Source organism: Cyprinus carpio, chromosome A5 (assembly GCF_018340385.1).
Source record: "Cyprinus carpio isolate SPL01 chromosome A5, ASM1834038v1, whole genome shotgun sequence".
In the NCBI taxonomy this organism is placed as follows: domain Eukaryota; kingdom Metazoa; phylum Chordata; class Actinopteri; order Cypriniformes; family Cyprinidae; genus Cyprinus; species Cyprinus carpio.
In genome coordinates, this window is record NC_056576.1 from 9,671,026 (window position 1) to 9,692,097 (window position 21,072).

At 37.0% G+C, this 21,072-nt stretch overlaps 1 protein-coding gene across 3 annotated transcripts in view; it reads right to left on the bottom strand.

The window, feature by feature from the left end:
* The window catches only part of sema4c (sema domain, immunoglobulin domain (Ig), transmembrane domain (TM) and short cytoplasmic domain, (semaphorin) 4C), a 56,357-nt gene that overhangs the window by 11,554 nt on the left and 23,731 nt on the right, over window positions 1–21,072 (bottom strand). For 2 of the 3 annotated variants that reach the window (XM_042753370.1, XM_042753379.1), the window contains exons 2-6: window positions 13,704–13,766; window positions 12,775–12,993; window positions 1,580–1,734; window positions 1,258–1,320; window positions 1,026–1,124 (exon numbers count right to left, since the gene is read on the bottom strand). In XM_042753370.1, the coding sequence (XP_042609304.1) occupies window positions 1,026–1,124; window positions 1,258–1,320; window positions 1,580–1,734; window positions 12,775–12,993; window positions 13,704–13,752 (585 nt within the window). In that variant the 5' untranslated portion in view covers window positions 13,753–13,766. The remainder of the gene's footprint in view (window positions 1–1,025; window positions 1,125–1,257; window positions 1,321–1,579; window positions 1,735–12,774; window positions 12,994–13,703; window positions 13,767–21,072) is intronic. The other variant, XM_042753386.1, reaches the window with a different exon arrangement.

Sequence of the window (21,072 nt, forward strand, 5' to 3'; positions counted from 1 at the left end):
GCAAAGCTGAATTTTCGACATCATTACTCCAGTCTACATTGTCACATGATTCTTCAGAAATCATTCTAATATGCTGATTTCCTATTCAAGAAACATTACTTATTATTATCAATGTTGAAAGCAGTTGTACTACCATTGAAAAGTTTATATATATATATATATGAATACTTTTCTTCAACAAAGATGCATTCAATTGATTAAAAGTGACAGTATATATATATATATATGAATACTTTTCTTCAACAAAGATGCATTCAATTGATTAAAAGTGACAGTAAAGACATAATATTATGTTATTATAATGTTACAAATGGTTTCTATTTTAAATAAATGCTGTTCTTTTGATCATTCTATTCATCAAAGAATCTTGAAAAGATGTTTCACTGTTTTCACAAAAATATTAAGCAGCAAAAACTGTTTTCAACATTGATTATAATGAGAACCATTATTTATATTTAATCACCAATCTGCATTTTAATTTCTGAAGGACCGTTAGACACTGAAAACTGTAATTAATGGCAGCTGAAAATTCAGATTTGCCATCATAGGAATAAATTACTTTTTAAGATATACTCAAATATTTATAATACATATAATAATAATAATAATAATAATAATAATAATAATAATAATAATAATAATAATAATAATAAAAAAACCTTGCTACGTGTACTGCCTTAAGCTAACTGATACTTGTTATAGCACTTGCATATCATTCCATTCTCTTTATTTGTAAGGGGCTTTGGATAAAAGCATCTGCTAAATGGCTAAATGTAAATGTAAAATGTAAATGTGTATATATATATATATATATATATATATATATATATATTACAATAATATTGATTACAACAATATTTCAATTGACTGTTTTTTCAGCATAAAACCAAAAGAGACTTCTTTCAAAAACATTTTAATATCCTAACAATTTCAACTCCACAGTTCCTCCATCATATCACAGTCCGCTGCACTTGATAATGTGGCTCAGATGGATTTCTGAGTCAAAGAGAAGAGTGCACACTCACAATATAGATGCATTTGGGCTGGAAAGCATACGTCCCACATGTGTACAGGTGTGTGTGGTTGTAGCTCTGCAGGAAGCGAATGTAGTTGAAGCACTCAGTCTGCAAAGACGGCGATGACAGAGAGAGAGACACAAAGAGAAAACAGGTGAGAGGGAGGGAGAGTAAATGCATTTCAGTGAGGCCAGACAAAGTAAAGCTGTTAAAACATAAAGGATGCAACATCAGCCGGTACCTGGTTATTCTTCCCCTTCGCTGCGCACTCTCTTTTCTTTTCCACAGGAGCAGACCACTCAATCTAATAGAGAAACAATCATGACTTTTACAAGCAAATAGCACTCTGCATGTAAAACGTGCATTCGCTATTGACTGCCGCAACTGGCAATTTACTACAAATGGCTGTGCCATTGAAAGAGTGAGTCATTTTTAAATGCTGATATTTCCGAAAGATAAAATGCTAATGCCCTTTTTGCTTGATGGCTTGTGGAATAGTATTTTTTGGGTGCATTGGGGGGTTTTCTGAATGAAATGAAATGCTTTTTCTTCACTAAACATACCTGTGGTCGAAGCTGTCTGCTGATGTTGTTGGGATCCAGGGCGAAGATGTGCTCTCTGGCGCCCACGTACAAAACCCTCTCATGCTCTGCCAGGGTCAACATGCTGTAGTTCCACACCCCAACAGCACGAAACTTCGCCATACTGTCTTGCACATCTGAAAAGTGCGAAGAAATGTGTTTTTTGGGGGTATTAAATGTGATCCAAATGTCACTGATCCAATATGACTCTTGGGCTTTAAAAAAAATCTCTCACATTTATCATGTTCACCGACGCTCCTGCTGAAAATGCCAACTTAGGCAAGCATGAATTTCCATGGATACTCATAACCTTTGCTTAAACTGGTTGGCAATGTGTTAAAAAGATTAATTCGGGCCAATATGAATTCATATGATCCAGGGTGGTTTATGCTGGTTAGTCCAGGTTTGGTGGTGGCCTTAACATTTCAAGCTGTATAAACTGGACAACATACATGAATTAACAATGAATGATATAAATGAAATCATCATATATTTATAAATACAGTTTTATTTTAACCTAGATTTAAAACTGTTCATTGTTAATGTTATATGTAAATGTTTTTTCTATATAATCATATATTTTGTAAGTATATTTTCATATATAACATCTTCATATATAACATCATATAATCATTTCATATATTTTAATCATATAAATATATAAATAAGAAATGATCACATACAGGTATATTATTGTATAAATATATTTCTATTTAAATGATATATCATACAAATCTAAATATATTTATACATTAATATTCCTGTACATCAACATTACACACACACACACACAGTGTAGTGTATATATACACACTACTAGTCACTACTAACAGGCACATGCTGCAAGCTGGCTATGAACTTGGGCTATCTGTCGCAGTCTTAAAACAAAGGGCACCATTTTCAATCTTGGTTTAAGCCAGTGAAAGTGCCAGGAGGGGACACCAGAATCCCATGCATCCCTGAACACACAAGAACACTGTGCCTGATCTGATTTAATGCTACCAAGGCAGATGGGTGCAGAGAGGAGGGAAGGTTATGATGAGCAAGTGCTCCAAGAGAAGAGGGGAGAAAAGGCATCTTGGAGAGACACGGTGAGTGGTGGTGAAGATTCTGCCAGGATGGAAGTCAGGAGAGCATGTGGTTATTAGTTGGAGAGCAGCAGCTTGTTAACGTATAAGAGGGCTGGATGATCCAAGAGGAGCGAGGAAACGAACAGACTTCCCCCAGGGAGGACGGAGAACATCTGCTTGGTTGCAAACAGCCAGGGAGATGTGACAGAGCGCACAGACACAAACATGCTCACACTTCTAAATACCTGCATAATGACTCAAATGCCTCTCAGCCAGTCACAGAGCTTCGAGTTTACTGAGCTTTGTGCTGAGCCGAGCACAGAGTAAGATTTCTAATTATTATTCAGCGAAGATGCCAATTACACACAGTGGGGAAGGATGCACTTACAGATCCTGACCAGATAGTGGCAATGTTGAGCAAACTGTCCACTGAGGGGGTTCTTTGTCTGTTTTTTACACGGAGGTCTGGTGGCTAATGGTACCATGAGAAAATATATAATCCCAAAGCCTTCACTGGTGACTATCCAGAGTTGAGACATGAAAAATTAGGGACGAATCAATGTCAAAATGCTGGTTAATATGATTAGCTGATAATTATTTTCATGTTATGGTTGAAAATGCTAAACGGCAGCTATTAAAATGTATATTATTTTGTTAAAATATTTTGTTTGTTTTGTTAAGTAAATTAAAAATAAAAAAATAAAATAAAATCAATCCTTTTGGATGCTAATGCTACATATTAATTTAGGCATCAAAACATTGTAATGTACAATATAAATATTACATTTGTACAAATATTATAATATTACATATGTTGACACTCTTTTAAAATTGAAATAAAAATAAATTAAAACTAAACTGACTAAAATTGACAAAAGCAAGACAAAACTATATTTTAACAGTTTTATCATTTTAGTTTGTTTAAAAAAAATAATTACAACGAATTAAGCCTTATATCTATAGTACTTATTTCACAAGATGCAAAACATTTATTGAATATGTTAGTAGATGTATATAATATATTTATAATATTACATTATAGTCTTACATTTATAAAACATTTACAATAAATATTGTGCATCCAATGGAAAATATATGTAGGCATCACAACAATATAATGTATATTTATAATATTACATTAAACAATGTTAAAATTATACAAGTCTTATATTCATATAATAAAAAATATTATTCATTACATGGGAAATGTAAGTAGGATCCCTCCAAAAACGAATTAAGCACCAGTAAAAAAATCTACTAATGCATTTCATATGTTGGTTTAAAAAAAAAAAAAAAAAAAAAAAGTAGATACATGGATACTTTTGAATGGCTGTCAATGGAGAAAATGCCAGATGGTGCAGTTACAGCATCTACCAGCAGGGGCTGACTGCCAATGCTAAACTTGCAAAACTTTCCCACTTGGTTTTGGATGGTTAACAGAATTTAATTAAAAAAAATAAACAAAAGATGATCAAAAACAAAAAACACACAAAGAACAAGTCGACCAAAGCCAACAGGAGCATATCTAATGGGGAGAGAGGAAGTCTCTATCTAAGTGTACGGCCTAAAAAGTGAACAAGCTAAAAATAGATGCCACTTTGAATGGAATCCAGATGTGAGCAACATAAAGGGAACAGAAGTGAACTCTCTGTGTGTGTGTGTCTTTGTCCTTCATGAGTTCTCAGCTGGGCAGAATGAGAGGGCAGTGAGCTCTGGTTGAGGGAATCGAGCCGCAGAACTGAAACGAGTCAAGTTGAAGGCTGCTGCTTTCTTCAGATGTTCCTCCACAGCTCCTTACAAAGCAGCTTTGCTATAAATACAGTCTTGCCCTGCTTATAGCTCATAACCGCAGCACTCCAAACACACACTCTGCTATTAAAGACCTATTTTAAGGCCTTTGAAGCTTTGACATGGATACCAACGAATGACTTAGAAACAAAAATGCACACACACACACACACACACACACACACACACACACACACACACACACACACACACACACACACACACACTAATTAGGAAGAGAAAAGCTCATACACGCATATACAGGCTATAAAAACACACCCATATTTGCTAGGACAAAGAACGAGAGGGAGCCACAGTCTGAGGCTGACACATAACAGCACAGTTAAAAGAGAAGAAAGGGAAAAAAACACATTAAGAAAGACGCAGGTGGCGTGTTTACACTGATACACGAACACAAACGGTGCGCTTAAGAGCGTGAGAGCGTGGGCGGGTGGGGGGATGAGGGGAAGTGCTATAATTGCAGTAGATTAGATGAAGGAGTGATGGGGCCGCTGCTGCTTTGAGAAGGGAAGAGAGGAGAACATGGCTCAGCAACAGGAAACGGTCAGAACGGATTACCACAACAATAGGCCGAAAAACTTGCAAATGCCACAAAGTGCACAGAGCAAGTGAAGGAAAGTCGACAGAAATAGAAAGAGTTGTGGTGTGGAGAAAAATCACACTCAACTCTTTCTCCTACTTAGCAATGAAATGCTTACCACATGGAGACTTCTGCTTAAAGGTGCTGTGGAATACCACACATAAATTGAGAGACATCCCAACTTCCTGACAGAAAGAAATATGTGTCATACCTGACATATGTGTCATACCTGTCTCGGTGATGGTGTAAACTGCAGAAAAGAGTCAGGGGAGCAACCCACGCCTTTCAGCCTATCCGAAAACTATCAGACATGCTCTCTGCATGTGATTCATTGTGCATGTTCATGATTGTGAACATCTGGTTTGCTAACATGTTTTAGAGGGGGCGTGACCCACTTCGAGGATTTTTTTTGTGGGAGACTGGTGGGAGCTTGCAAAATTGCTAAGAGAAATTACTTATAGCACCTTTTAAGTCTTTAAGAAAAACACCTTAATATTCTCTATAAAATCTTTTGCTAGTTGCTGGGTTTTGGAAAATAGCAGGTTATTAGTTAATGGCATCAGCTGGTTTACCAGCTACCGTGTTTCAGAAACCAGTTTAAACCTACCTTATGACAAGTTTGAACCTAGTTTGTTGCAGGTCCAAGACGGTTTAGAAGTTTGCAAGTTGCAAGTTTGTTAATTAAAACTAAAAATATTAAAAATGCTTTTGGTAATTTAAAATAAAGCTGATATAAAAACATTAATATTAGATAAAACTTTAAACTTGAATTGAACTTAAATTAGAAATATTGTATTGGCAACTAACTGAAATAAACAAGTTTCCTTAAAGGTGCTGTATGTAAGATTTTGACTCTACTAAAGCATAAAAATACCATAATATGTTTGCAGATATTTATGAAACATGGTAAGTTAACATACTTGTTCCTGTTTGTGTTGTCAATCTGGCAACCTGCATGTGCATCAAGTCTGAGGAGGAGGGACAGGGTGAAAAAAAAAACCCTCTCCAATATTTAGAATTTTGACTGCAATATACCTAGTTCAACCACTCGGTGTCAATCCTACATACAGCACCTTTAAAGCAGATTACCAAAGCGAAAACTGAAATAAAAAATAAAAGCAAATAAAAACTAACAAAAACTAATAAAAATTATAAAAGCACATATATTTATTCAAACTAAAATAAAAACTGAAAATATAAAAATAAAAGCTATTTCAAAACATTAATATATGCTACATTTGTGCTATAATATATATGAAAGTATATAAATAATACTAAAATAACACTAGCACAAGCAAATGATCAGCTCGGACTAAGTAATGACTACCTTAGAGCAGCTAGAAACCAGTTACTATTCCAAAACACAGCTACCAGGGAAAGTTTCAGAAGAGATCTCGACAATATCACAAATTATGCTCAGATTTGCCAAGATACCAAAGCCTGCAATCGATTTCATAAGATCTCAAACATTAAATCAACATAAGACTTTCACATCCATTTTACATTCATGTGACGTATTTCAGAGGAAACAACAAAAAAGTAGCACAGAATGTACTGCCATGAATTAAGCGGATTGTAAATTAAAAAAGGAAAGTAATTTCAAAAGATTATGATAACAATTCTTGCTCTGGAATGATGTTCACTGAAAAACTTTGTGCAATAAGACCAAGAACATGCATTAGTAAAGTCAATATGGTCAATTTCGATGTCATGTTGACTTTAAGTCTCCTGAGCTATGAAACAGCAACATCAGAGAAATGAAATTGTCCTCGGGGCCCAACAAGAGTGAATGCAGGAATGGCAGAGAGAGTGAAAAGGTGTGGGCGCTGAGAAAATGACAGAAATGGGAGTAAAAGAGCAAGGTGGAAATGTGTGAAAAAAATGCAAGATTGAAAGAAAATGAAAGAGAGAGCGGAAGAGACAGGATGACAGTAAAAGGGAGAGACGTGTGAAAGGTTGTTGAAAATAGGCCGCCGTTTGACAGACCAGGGGGGAGACTGCAGTCGAGAATTGAGCTCACAGCTTGTACCGAGTTTGACCTTTTCATGAAAGTGGCAAGCACACAAAAAATAGAAAGACTTTCTTTTTTTTCTGTCCCCTTTAACAAACAGCCTCCTTCTGGAGCGAACAGGTCCACAAAGAGTATGGGAGACAGATTTATTGAATGAAAAAAGAAACACACTTTTACAGACAATGAGACGTACAAGTGCCGGAGAGGGCGTCTGTTAGAGAGGATAAATCACAGACGTCTGTGTGTGGGGAGGAGTTCGGCACAGATAGACGGATAGGACTGGCTTCAGTCCACTTACATAAACATGCACACATACAGTACACACAGTGGGCCTGTCCTTTTCAGTGGAGGCCGTCATTATAGTAATTGGAGGGTAGAGAGATGTGCTAGGCAGGCAGTCCCTTTCTCTCTCCGTAGCTTTGCCATTCTCAGCGCATTGGACTTAGTATAAATGCAAAATCCCTCTAAGTCAGCTGGTGTTTCATTTGGCCTCTGGAGAAATTGGTCTTTAATTTTCTGTTTGATCTGCTCTTTATATTTTAATTTTTCATTTTAATTTTAGTTCAATGTTTTGGCAGTTTTATTATATGCTGAATAATCCTATTTAGCTTTAATTTATTTTTTATTTACTATTTTCACAACTACTAATTATAAATATAAATATATATACTGTATATACACACTATGTTAAATTAAACTTTTTTTTTCAAATTTTACATTTAATTTTCTTTCATTTTCAGTTTGATCTGATTTTTATTACAACCACACACACACACACACACACACACACACACACACACATTTATACTATTCTTTGCCCTCCTTTAGCAATTCATCTTTAATTTTTTAACATGCTCTTTGTATTTAATATTTTACATTTAGTTTAAATATGATTTTTAATGATGTTTCAATAGATTTTAAATGGCTTAAATTTTATTTTAGTAATTTTGTTACATGCTTTTGTTGTTTTTATGTTTTTTATATTTTTATTTATCTTTATTTTATATCGTTTTAGTAATTGTAGTGCATCAACCTAACCTTTTTTCACTTATTTGCCACAGCAACATTTATAATTTCATTTTGAGTTTTTAAAGTTAAGTTTATCTTCTAATATTCATTTACTTCGGCTTTATTTCAGTCACTGAAAGTGATTTGGAATAGTTTGAGTCTGTGCATTCATACTATTCATCTAAGTCAGCAGGAGTTTTCTTGGGTCTTTAATTTTCTGTTTGACCTGCTATCGTTCTCTCTCTCTCTCTGACCACGTTGTGCACTGGCCGCTCTGCTGTAGAAAGTAACGGATGGGGTTTGGAAAGGGGTAGGGCGGGGCGGGTGACTCCCCTTTGAACTCTCAGAGCTGTTTTTCAGGGCCAAGACAACAGTATAACGTCTGTCACAATAAGTCACAGCACTTTGATAATGAACAGAGGGGGAGAGATAGAAATGAAAAGACATTTAGTTGCAAGAAAGACGTGTTTACTTGTGAATCCCCAGCGTCTTTAAGATGGAGATAATTGTGGAGGAGGGGTCTTTAGAGGCTGTGGGTGTGGAAAGTAGTGGGTAAATATTATCTCTGCTGCGATCCAGCTCTCCACCTCCAACCACACACACACACACACACACTATTGGAGCTCTAAATCCCTCAGACTGCCAGTCTAAGCACTCTGCACGCTCACACATAAACATTAAAGTGCACTCCGATGCTTTGTCTGTTTTTCAGTCTTTCACCCTCCCTGAAAAGTGCATGTGTGCCGCGCAGGCATACTGTTTTTGTGGTTTAGGGCCCAAACGTAGTCACACATGACCTGAAACAGTAGTTAAACACTGCAGACACACTGTGTACTTTTCTGTTCTTTCTGGACTTTCTTTGACGTCTCCCCAACCAAACCATCTCCTGGCCACTTAACTCAACTAAACCAATCCCTGGCAATTAAAGCCCTACTTACCACCTATACTGAGGTCTCTACTGAGGGCTTAAAAGGAGATGTTATCAGTTTATTTGTGTACATATAAAATCATGCCTACTGCTTGATGTTTTCTGTAGTTGTTTATTTGATTATCAAGAGTGGTTTGGATTAAAACAGGAAAAGACTTAGGAGCAAATTTACTAAACAGTGGTGCCACTTTTGCATGCAGCTTATAATTAACCACCAGAATCTAGTCGTTAAGCATGTCATTCATGTTACATGTCTCCATTCAATGTAAACTACTGTTCAAAAGTTTAGGGTTAGTAAGATTTTAGTTTTTTTTATTTTTTATTATCCCAATCCACTCCATGAAGGCGCGCATTTCTCATTCAAACACATCTCACTAGAAACACGGCATGTCGCAATCTGTGATGAAGCAGGCGAGAGCCAATGAGAGTTCCTTTTTCCTGCCATAATGTATCTTGATGCGGCAACTTTTGAATTTATAACAAATGCGTCAGCGCAGATATTGTGGCTTACGGTCGCTATTTAGGATGGAGATGAAGATGACTGAATAAAGGCTTGAGTTTGGGACTGTTCCTCGCAGTCGTATGGATTATGAAGATTTGGATTACAGCAAACAAATAAAATGGATTCATTTTGTAATTATTAGGGGTGTAATGGTAAACGTAATTATCCTTTGTTTTTTGGTGTATAAAATGTTAACATTTTATATTAACCCTTAGGGGTTCGGAGAAAATGTCTTTTGTGTCCCACGGCAAACAAAGTTAGTATTACATGATAAGTAATGGTTAAATGATTGCAGAGAGAGATGTTATTCATTTTAAAAAAATGGTTTAAAGTGTAGTCTTGTTTAACATTATGTATTCTCACAGAACAGAACGAAATGTTAACATTTTATATTAACCCTTAGGGGTCGACAAACGCAGATATGCGTTTTGTGGCATAATCTCCTGATAAGGCCAAAAATAATTTAAATTATACTTTCAGTTTTAATTTTACAGATAAGAGCAATACATCAGTCGAATCTGTAAAGGGTCTAATTTTATTTTTATACACACATAATAACAACAAAACTTTGTGCATTTATAAAATAAAGAAAACAAACAGTTTGCGCTGTCTGCAGCCTTGGTCTGCGGTGATCTTCATTTAGAAACGCGTCATTAAAATGAACTGTAGCTCAGCAAATACTCAACACTGAGACATGAGAGAGATATCTATAGAAAGCTTGACATGTCTACTTTTAAACTAACAATCGAAAACAAATATTCTGTGATAAAGTGATCCATATGAAACCAACGCGATGTCCAGTCTTTCACGTCTCCTTCATTATATCTAATGCGACCACGCCCATGCACCGAGCGTGCTATTGATATTATAATGGTCCACGTGAAGCACACGGCGTGTAAACACCTCCATAACAGCAAACAAAGCAGCGAGTTTTTTACATTTTACTTTTTGCTTAGCGCTGAGAAGACTTGCTGTGACAAATAAAAAAGATTTTACCTCAAGAAGCTTTGGATTACCTTTGGATTATTGATGAATCGGCTTGATCAAGCAGAGATCATAAACAAGAGTAAGTCTTTTTTTTTATTATCCTACTTGTATTAGTTTTCACATAACCTGTACACATTTTACAAGTTAGACTTTTTTTTCAAACTATGATTCCTGACCAAAATGTATAATCAAGTGAAACATTACAAAGTTTCATTCACAGCATCTAAATGTCTCACCATGCCAGGATGTTTTTTTTTGTGTTCTATAACATAAACAGCACTACGATATATATATAAAAAAATGAGTTATAATGTTACTAGCCTAATGTCAGTAAGAATGGCATCATTACTCCAGTTTTACTCCAAGTGTAACAATACTCACTATACCATTTAAAAGCTTGGAGTCAGTACATAGAAAATAAAACTTTTATCTAGCACACAAGTGATGATAAAGACATTTATCATGTTACAAACAATGCCGTTCTTCTGAACTTTCGATTCATCAAAAAAAGCTGAAAAAATCTCCTCCGCTCTTTTCAAAATAATAATAATAATATATATATATATATATATATATATATATATATTTATTGTACTCAGATATATATATTTGTTTAATGCTTGATAGTTTCAGATATATTTTTATTTTGTCCTCAGATTCTTTCTTGTAACTCTTCCCTCTCAGTCACACGCTCATTATGCAGCTCGTTATGCGGGTCTTTGTCTACTCAGGTGTGAATCACAGCTTAATGCTTGATAGTTGACGCCTTCTCGCATATACCTTTCCTACACTAAAAGTGTCTTAAAAAATGTAAATCAATATATTGTTTTTTGTGAGTGAGTAATCAAGATGATTTTCACATCATTTTGAAGCAAAAACTCTAGGCTTCAAAATCTGTTCTCAAAAGTCCTGGAAACAAATGTTCTGAAAAATTAATACAATATAATAAAATGTTAATGCCGCGATTTCAATACTCATAAGGATTCATTTGTAAGTCTGTAAAGTTGTTCATACATATATCATTTACGTTTTAGGTGTTGTCAATACGTCAGTGTTGTACGTTTAGATGCTGTAAATACGTCAGTTTTGTACATTTCAGTGTCTGTGCAAATGTAATTAAATGTACATTTTGTAGAACCACATTTTACGTAAAAAACACATGAATTCTCATGAGATCATGTTGACATTCTCTATTGATCTTTACAGAAGTAATTCATCAAATGATGGAGAAGAGTGTTATAACAGGGCACACATCCAGACATGTGGTGTAGACTAGTGCACTTTCTGCATTTTAAAGAGCCGATTCAGATGTCTGGACTACAGTAGCGATGTTTTACAGTCTCAGCGTAGTATGCCAGATCACAGCACTCTGCTGAATTCTTAAAAACCTTTTATTCTGAACTGGCCTGCAACTGGCGTGCAAATTGCGATCAATGTTAATTTTGAGAATGTGCTTGCATCATTAACCTGATTTTACTGCTAAAATGAATGCAAATACACAACAAGAATCTGTCTTTTAGACAGTATTTTATCTTCCGATGCTTACAATGGCACACACTTGAGAAACAACATTGTGTAGATAAGCTTTCAGAGCATTTTAAGTCTGAAATCTAAAAGTTTTCATACCCCACTGTCAAAATTGTTTTTCTACAAACCTCACTAAATGTTGTTAGACGTATGCTAAAAATATAATAAATAAATAAATTTCCAGCGAGGAAAGGAAGGTACACATCATTCAAATTATATTATCTGAAAATAAGTCATATAATATTAAGCAATCTCGCTTCTCAAGTAAATGCATTCTTTTGAGAATGCTTAGATGTCTTTTTTTTCTTGGAAAAGACAACAAAACCGATGAAGAGTAAAAAGACTATTGCACAATTTGTTCTAAGTGAATTCCCCTTGGATAAAGCATAAGAGAAAAAAAAGAGTAAAAGATAAGAGGGGCGGCATAGAAAACTATATGAGAAAGGAAGAAGAGACACAAATGAAGTGCAAATGAATAGGGAGGTAAGCTCTTTACCATGAAGACCTATAAAACCACGCAGTAATGTGATATCTCAATGAATTCAAAGCAGAAATCACACCTCTTATCTCAAATCTGCATGGAGAATGAAGGGAGGGGTCGACTAAAGAAAAGAAGAAAGAGACGGACGAATAAAGAAAGGAGGGGTTCCATAAAAACAGTGTGAGAAATACGGGAACAGGACAGTGGGCACATTTGCTGCTCAGTTGCTGTTGGGAGTTCCGCTCACAGTTTTGTCTGGTCATTAGATACTCACCATTATATTTAACTGTCTTGCGTGGGACGGGGTTCCAACTGACGCAAATCCCCTTTTCAAAGCTGATCATGAACATCACGAGAAGAACTTTCGCACAGCCCATTTCTCCGCTCCCACTCCTTTTATTCCGCTCCACGGAATGCAGATTCTGATTGGACGAGAAACGAGGGTTCTGACTAAACGATGAGGTGTGGAGGCTCAAGATGCCCACAACGGCTCCTGTCAGGGGAGATAAAGAAAACAAAAACATAAACAAAAGTGATTACGAGATGCACACAAACCTCCCTAGAGCCTTCCTGTCCCTGTCCCGGTATAGCTGGGATGGTTTATGAAGTGACAAACATAGTCAGGACAATTTAATGACAGATTTGACACTCTTTCAGAAGGTACAACGATAAATGCATCTTGGCAGACCACCAGCAAAATTGTGGATGCTTGTCAGAGAACGACAGCATCAACACAACTCACCATCGTTTATGAAGAACATGTCGCACAAGCAAGAAGGCCTGTTTTTGACAGCCGCGGACAAACGAGAGATGCGTTTGTAATTATAATTAGAGTCTGCGTTCTCTTGAATGCATTATCATGAAGCCTGAAGCAAGGTTTCAAGGGAAAGAGTGGGGGGGGGGAGGCCTGAGTGGTCCAGTCTGTTCAGCAATTGCAGTTTTCACACGTTTGCTCTAATCATCAACTCACACCTGTTTCTCTCCATTAAAAAGGGAAATTAGGGCCTTGATAATATTTGCTGATTTGAGAGCAAACCCATTGACTTTTAAATGTGCGTCAAATGTCAAATACTGTTTAGCGGTTCAGATAACAATGTAAAGCCCTCTTTCTGCCTGCACTGTGTTTTATCATTCAGTCTGAAAAGGTTGTGTGAATTTAAACATTCGCAATGATAAGCAAAGTGTGGAGGGGCGGCCTCTTACCATCATTGGATTGAGATGTGGACCTGTGCGGGAGCAATCTCACGACCATTGATTTCTGTTTTTCTTTTTTCATTAGCATGAAAAAGAGAGAGCCAGAGAGAGCGAGTCAGATAAGAGAAGTCAGAGATGGTGGAGATTCTCTCCAAATGAGTTGTCCGTAATGTAGGGGTTGCAATATAGCAATTCGATGACTCACATCTTCACTTGCACGGCAGTTTTTTATTGGATCAATGTGCCGCTGCTTATATCTATGGTGTTGGGAAGGACTGGTATGCGTCAGACTGTTGTGACAGGCGATGTCTACTCGACTTTTAAAAACAGGTGATTGTGTTCCCCACACTTTTCTTTGCACTACCTATTATTCTATTATTCATTTTTATTATAGAAATAAAAAAGCAATATAAAAAGTATATATAAAAGTATGATAAAGTATTTTATTATACAATAAAAAAAATATTATTTTCTATATTAAGCTACACACACACACACACACACACACACACACACACACACACACACACACACACACACACACACACACACAAAAAACACACACATATATTTATATATATAAACCCTGGAATTAGGTGTTTGTTTATCAAACTTTATGGAGAAAGTATAATGAATTTAAAATTCCTGAACAAATTCAACTGATACAAACACAAATACTGACAAAAAAAAAAAAAAAAAAAAAAAAAAAAAAAAAATAATATATATATATATATATATATACTATATAATATATAAATGAATAAATAAATAAAAGTATTGTTCTTATACATGACAAACACACACACACACACACACACACACACACACACACACACACACACACACACACACACACACACACACACACACACACACACACACACACAGCCCTGTGTTGCTGCTCACTAACAGATAATCTGACTGTTACACTAAAATGCTTCATATGGTCATGTTTGACCTGCAGAGGGATTATGGGTAGAGCTCCAACAGCAGCAGAGCAGAGCGGATCTCAGTAACCTTGTGCTAAACCTCCGGAAAACTACAATTTCAACCGTCAAGAACAGAGAGTAAATCTCACTTGTCATGTGCGAAGGAACATTGCTTTTGGCAGACCATTAAATAAATGTAAAAAGCTATATTATTTTGCATAAATAAAGCTATATTTTCTACATTTTTAATATTACACAATAAATAATGCCTAAAATATCAAATTTTTAAAAAAATATTATGCAGCAAGTACAAGAAATTTCAATATACAGTATATATATAATGCAACAGGTTAACACAAATACCAACCAAAACATAAAAATTAATACATAATGTCCTTCATCCAAAGGACGTGAACTATATATATGTGAAGACGGATGTACACTCAAAGAGCATGTTTTGAAATGAACTCCTCCCTAAAGAAAACAAACTGTATTTCTTCCGCCGTTTTTCATGCCATCCGGAAAAAGGCCAAAGGTTGAGTGATGACCGGCTTTGTGAGTCTAAAGCGTTTCCCATCTCGTTCCAATCTGCTCTTGTCTTCCTGTCAATAATAAGCTCTTCTCCAGAACTAACAGCCGATCCCCATGTTCATCATCCAAACTTAAATAAGACCCTTTGAACTCTGACCTCCTGACCCCCAAGAGACAGCAGATGTCAAGGCAACAGCACAGCCGTGAGATGAAGGTGTGCTGTGAACATACGGATGCACAAGAGGAAACAACTCCACCCTTCAACATAAACACATTTTCCCAGTGTCACACTCAAGAGCTTTCCTCCTTCCTTCCATCCCTCGTTCCCTCATCATATCTCCTTAAATGAAATTCAAACAAAGGCCTTTGCATGTCAGTGGCCGGTAATTTCCCAGCATCCTATTCCTGTCACTATCTCTACACCGACGATTCCAGAAACTGACCACTCAACACCAGCTGCTCAACACTATCAACAAATCCTCAAAAAAAACAAAAAAAAAAAAACACCCAGACTGTCTCTAAAAGTACACAGCATAAACAGAATGAGCTGAATAAAAGCGGAAATCTGCCTTCAGCATATGATCTATTTATTTCAGTATAAGATCAGATGGCCCTAGTCAAAACACGGCAGCATGCTTTCATCCCCCAGAGTAACAGGCGGGGATCTTTTATAGCCACAGAAGCAGGGCAGTAGGTGGTTAGAGGAGCCACCAACCCCCTCAAGGTCTCTGTCCTGCCACTTAAGTCTTGTTTATGCTTGACGCATTCAGTCTGGCATGAAGCACCGCAGACACGTGCATCTCACCGGCACAGAGAGCTGTTTACTCCATACATTTTCCATTTTATTATTTTCCAAAACCACAGGTGACAATGTAGAGAAAATATCAGGTGAACCAGCAGGAAGCATCAGTAAGCAGTAGCAGTTTATATTTAACCTACTCAAGTAAAGAGTTAGTCATATATAAGAGGCAGACAAAACTACAAAGCACTTAAGTTTACATTTTAGTCTTAAGATTTTACTTTTACTTCAAGTCTTTATACCCCCCACCCACCACCAAACCATTAAAAAAGTATTTCTCTGGCCAACATTTAAAGTTTAAACAAAATTTATTTAAACTTTAATTGATTTTAATTTGAATTCCTTACATTCAAATTTGAATTTAAAAGGCACTAAATTCAATTCCGAATGGCACACAACCCTGAAACAAACACCTCTAAAAATGAACTTCCATTTTCCATCTGCTTTCTGCAGGTGATAATAGCACAATGTTAATAGCGCCAGGCAAAGAGTTTTGTGAATTAGGCACAATCTATAATAAGCCTAATTTACATAGAAAAGAGCCGTGTTTGCACTGAAAAGAATGACAATGACTTAATTTAAATAGCACGGCACAGCAGCTGCATTTCACCTAGTTAAACGGCACTGCGTATGTGAAATAAGACATTTTGCACTGAATTGTCGCACAATGCTTTAGTGAACTCCACCCCTCAGACTTCCAGAAAGAGTCTCAAGACTACAGAGAGACTCTCAAGTCTGCAGTCTTGTGCTGATGAAAGTATTGAGCTGAAGGTTTAATGCTGTTTGCTCTTTGTTTATGCCTTCGAGACAGCGTCTGCAGCTGGCATGCATGTATTATGTGTGTTTTTTTCATAGAAGAAAGTGTGAATGTTGTTTCGGTCGGACTGCATGCTGTAAGTGTGACAGATGATGTTAGAAGTGGGAGTGTGTGAACGAGTGGGAGGCTGACAGCTCGTGTGTGTGTTGAATGATTGAGTGCGTGTGTCTGTTCTCGGACATCAACAACCTGGGTGATGTTTCATTAGTGAATGAGCCTAGATGAAAGTCTTAATAATCAAATGGAGTTTGATCAGCTGCAGGCGCATCCCACTTCCTGTTCCCTTCCCTTCCTGTCACCAGGCCCCCCAACAAGCCCATCTTTGAGTCTGGAAAAAGAGTTAAACTACAGTTTAAACCACTTAATTTTCAACCCAAATGAAAAACAGAAAGAAGGAGTGTTAAAATGCCCCTCAGGATCATCTGCTTTATTATTAACTTTGTATCACCCACTCTCTTACTTCATTCAAAAAAGCCCCTCAGGATCATCTGCTCTCTTACTTTATCAGTCTACACTTCAATAATACAACAATCACATCTCTTCACTTTTTGTTTTCATTCATTGGTGTTACTTCAACTTGTACTGTATATGTCCCATGGGTTAATATTTTTAATAAAAAATAACTAGCTTTCCCTTTTGTTATATGGAAGTCATATGAAACAGTCTTTGAAAGCTAGAAAACTATATCTCTAAAACTACTTTTCAAATGTATTTACATATTTATAGATAGCTTTGTATAACCCTTGTCCAAGACCCAGAAGTTCAATCTTAAATTATAAAATGCATCATAAAAATCATATGAATTGACACCTTATGATCATATGAAAAAAAACTTCTATATAATTTTTTAAAACATCAATTTACTTTGAGAATGATTAATATATAATTTTTTAAAACATCAAGTTTAATTTTCTATCTTGGACATACATGCTGCTCACATATTATTATGCCTAGTTTACTGTGAGAATGATTAATACCGGCCCCCACTATTATTCCCATAATAAAGTAAAATATAATTTACATAACTATTATTCCCATAATAAAGTAAAATATAATTTACATAACTATTATTTTCACTACAGAATGCTATAAAACACAAATGTAATCTGATAATGACATAAAAAGGCATAATTCTCATGTATGAGTCATTCAAAGCAGACAAGTTAATTCAAATGCACAAGTTTGTCTAAAGGAGTGTTTTTCTAAAAGTCTACAGTGACAAAGGTGGTTATAATGGAAGAAACACCCATGTACTATAAAACCATCTCTTTTCTCCTCTCTGAAATACCACATCTCTCCCTCTCTCTCTCTTTCATCATCCCTCTATAAACCTCTTTCTGAATGTAGTCCATCTCTCTCTGACCTTGCTCTGTCAGTTACTCTAATGATGAGGTTTAAGCACAAACTGTTGAGTGAGTGTGTGTTTGGGGCGTATGTGAGGGAGAGACAGAAATTGGCAACACTCACGTGTTTCCATGCCTCCCCTGCTCTGTCCCATGCCCTCAGAAGCAGAGGACACTGGGCTAGCCTCTCTGACCTGCCGTTAATGCTGCATATGTTCCCAATTCAATCAGCTTAATTAACGACAACTGCGACAACTTCATTACCCAGCTGCTTTTACATGTGTGTGTGTGTGCACATCCATAGGTTGATTCCCCACCTCACACGATTGCCGCGTTCAGCAGAACAACAGCAATTAGCAGACAATGCAACGGTAACCACATTGTGTGCATACAGTCCCACAGGGGCCTTTAGAAGAGAGACATGCCTGCTGCGTTTCTGTTAAAGACACCGGCGATCAGCGCAGGAAATAGCTATGCGATAGGATTGGCTTTAACATTATGCAATAACGATTATGGTTATGTTCTACTTTTAGGATTTCGGCAATGACTGCTGGAGCGCATAATCATTTCAGCAGAGAACTGTAGCATGTTTAGAGAGCTGGCTTGGAGCCTGGAAGGAGATTTCAGTATTTTGTGTACAATATCTTATAGGGACATGCTTGCATTAGTTCCTGTTATTGTGCAGGGGTATAATATTTCTATACATATTTAAATACGCACAAATCCTACGCCACCACATTCAATGCAACATGACTTGCAAAACATGACAGAACGCAACTGGTGGGTGTGGAGAGAAACATCATACTAATTTAATATGTCATTGGCTTTTTTTTTAATGGGATAGCTAGACAGACAGACAGATAGACAGATGATCAACAGAATGAAATTAAACTAAAACAACAAGAATAGAATGACAGACCAATAAGACAATGCTAAGAATGATAGAATGCTATCTATCTACATATACTGTACCTATCTATCTAGACAGACAAACGACAGATAGATAAAATGATAGTATGTCTGAACGACAGAATGACAGAACGAATGCATGAACAAATAGATAGATAGATAGATAGATAGATAGATAGATAGATAGATAGATGCAAATCAATAAGTAGAACTAATGTGTATCTCTCTCACTCACTCTCTCTCTCTGTGAGTGTGTGTGTGTGTAAATCCTCTTGATCCATTGCTATAGCTGTTTTACTCAGGTTGACTACTTTTGTATGCTAATAGGCTGGAAGTGCAGGACGCCCACTGTTCTCCCTCGGGGGTTAATTGTCCAGCAGGCCATACTTTTTCCCTCCATCGTTCTCCCTCCACCCTGCAGTTCCTGACAGCCGGAGCTACTGGGGCCAGAGGTGGAGAGGCTATATGTGTCCTCTCTCATTGACGTCTAAGTCTTTCAGCTAAAATAAGTGAAAGCCAAGAGAGAAGGGGTGGAGAAGAGGCCACGACACACCTCTGCAACCCTCTAGTCTTTCCTGTTAGCGGAGTTAATGGGAAGTCATGCGGTCCTGCTCTGCAATTGTCTGTACGATGCAAAACTGACACCTTCATTCCGCACAACACCCATCCCACTATTCAATAGGGAGAGAGAGAGAGAGAGAGAGAGAGAGAGAGAGAGAGAGAGAGAGAGAGAGAGAGAGAGAGAGAGAGCTAGAAACAGAGAAAGAGGAAAAGCGTTTTAGCAAACGATAAGATGAGAGATCAATGGGAGATCTGGTGGGATGTAAACAGGAAGGATCTCAGTGACGGAAGGAGGACAGATCGGGTTTAATCAACATCCAGTGCGCGTCTATAGGAACGTTGGGTTGTATTTATGCTGATTCGCAAGTATCTGATGTACTCGCATGTCATGTTGGGACGAATTTGGTTGTTTTTCTTTTATTTTGCTGAGAAGGCACTGAGGTGTCTATTCCAAAACGCTCTAACCCATCTGTCTCTGCACTTGTCTCTGGATATCTGTAGCATTTGTGGCTTCGAAATGCATGTCTTTACTGTCATGATATGCTGTTTCGCTTCTTTTCAAATCCCTCGCCAGCCCAGACTTCCCTCTTTATCCTCCTGTTTCCTTTCTTCTCTCTTCCCCGCATCCTGCTTTTATCATCTTCCTTCCCCCGGTCTCCTCCTTCCCAGCATGCGAGAGGGGGATTTAGACGACATAAAGCTATTTATGATCATCAACCAATGGCCACATTCAATCCATTCACTTCCTGTACGCAAATGAGAGCTTGAGAGATAAGGTGAGATAAGCAGAAACAGAGAGACTGAAGGAGGGGATCGCTGTGGGTTATTTTTACTCTTTCTGTTGATTGAGTGCAAGCCCCTCTTTTGTGTGTGAATTCGGGAGACGGCGGGAATACAAACGACTCGCCTTGTTTTCGCGACACTGTTATCTCAGGCAATTTGCAAAAGTCTGAGGTCTTCAATTTAACTGAATGCTTATTCTATCGCAACAATTGCCTCACACAACTATAATTTGTCTCTGATTTCTCCCGCACACCCCACTACCCCAATCTCACCCAAATCATCCCTCCATCTCTCGTTCGCCATTTCTATCTCTCTGTTTTGTTCCTCGCCTCACGGACCTATTTGTTTCACCGCCATGCTGCGGACAGAAGAGAGAAAGCTATCTAAGGAATAAATCACTTCTTCTCTTTGACTATTTTCTCAAATACCTGTAATTTTCATCTCATTTGCGACCCCCTCTCGGTTCTATTCTGAAATGCTTATTCACATCTTTCTTCTCAGATCTTCTTTTACTCGAGAAGTATCTAAGACTAGATTTCTATCTATAAAAAGTCATTTTTCACGATTCCCATTTCAGAAAACTACCTAATGCAGTTCATTACAACCAACTCTTTCAACAAAAGCTCAACAAGTTAGATCAAGCTCATCTGTTGGGGTTTCATGGTGAATTACAAAGGGTCTTTAAAAAAAAAACATAATTACAAAA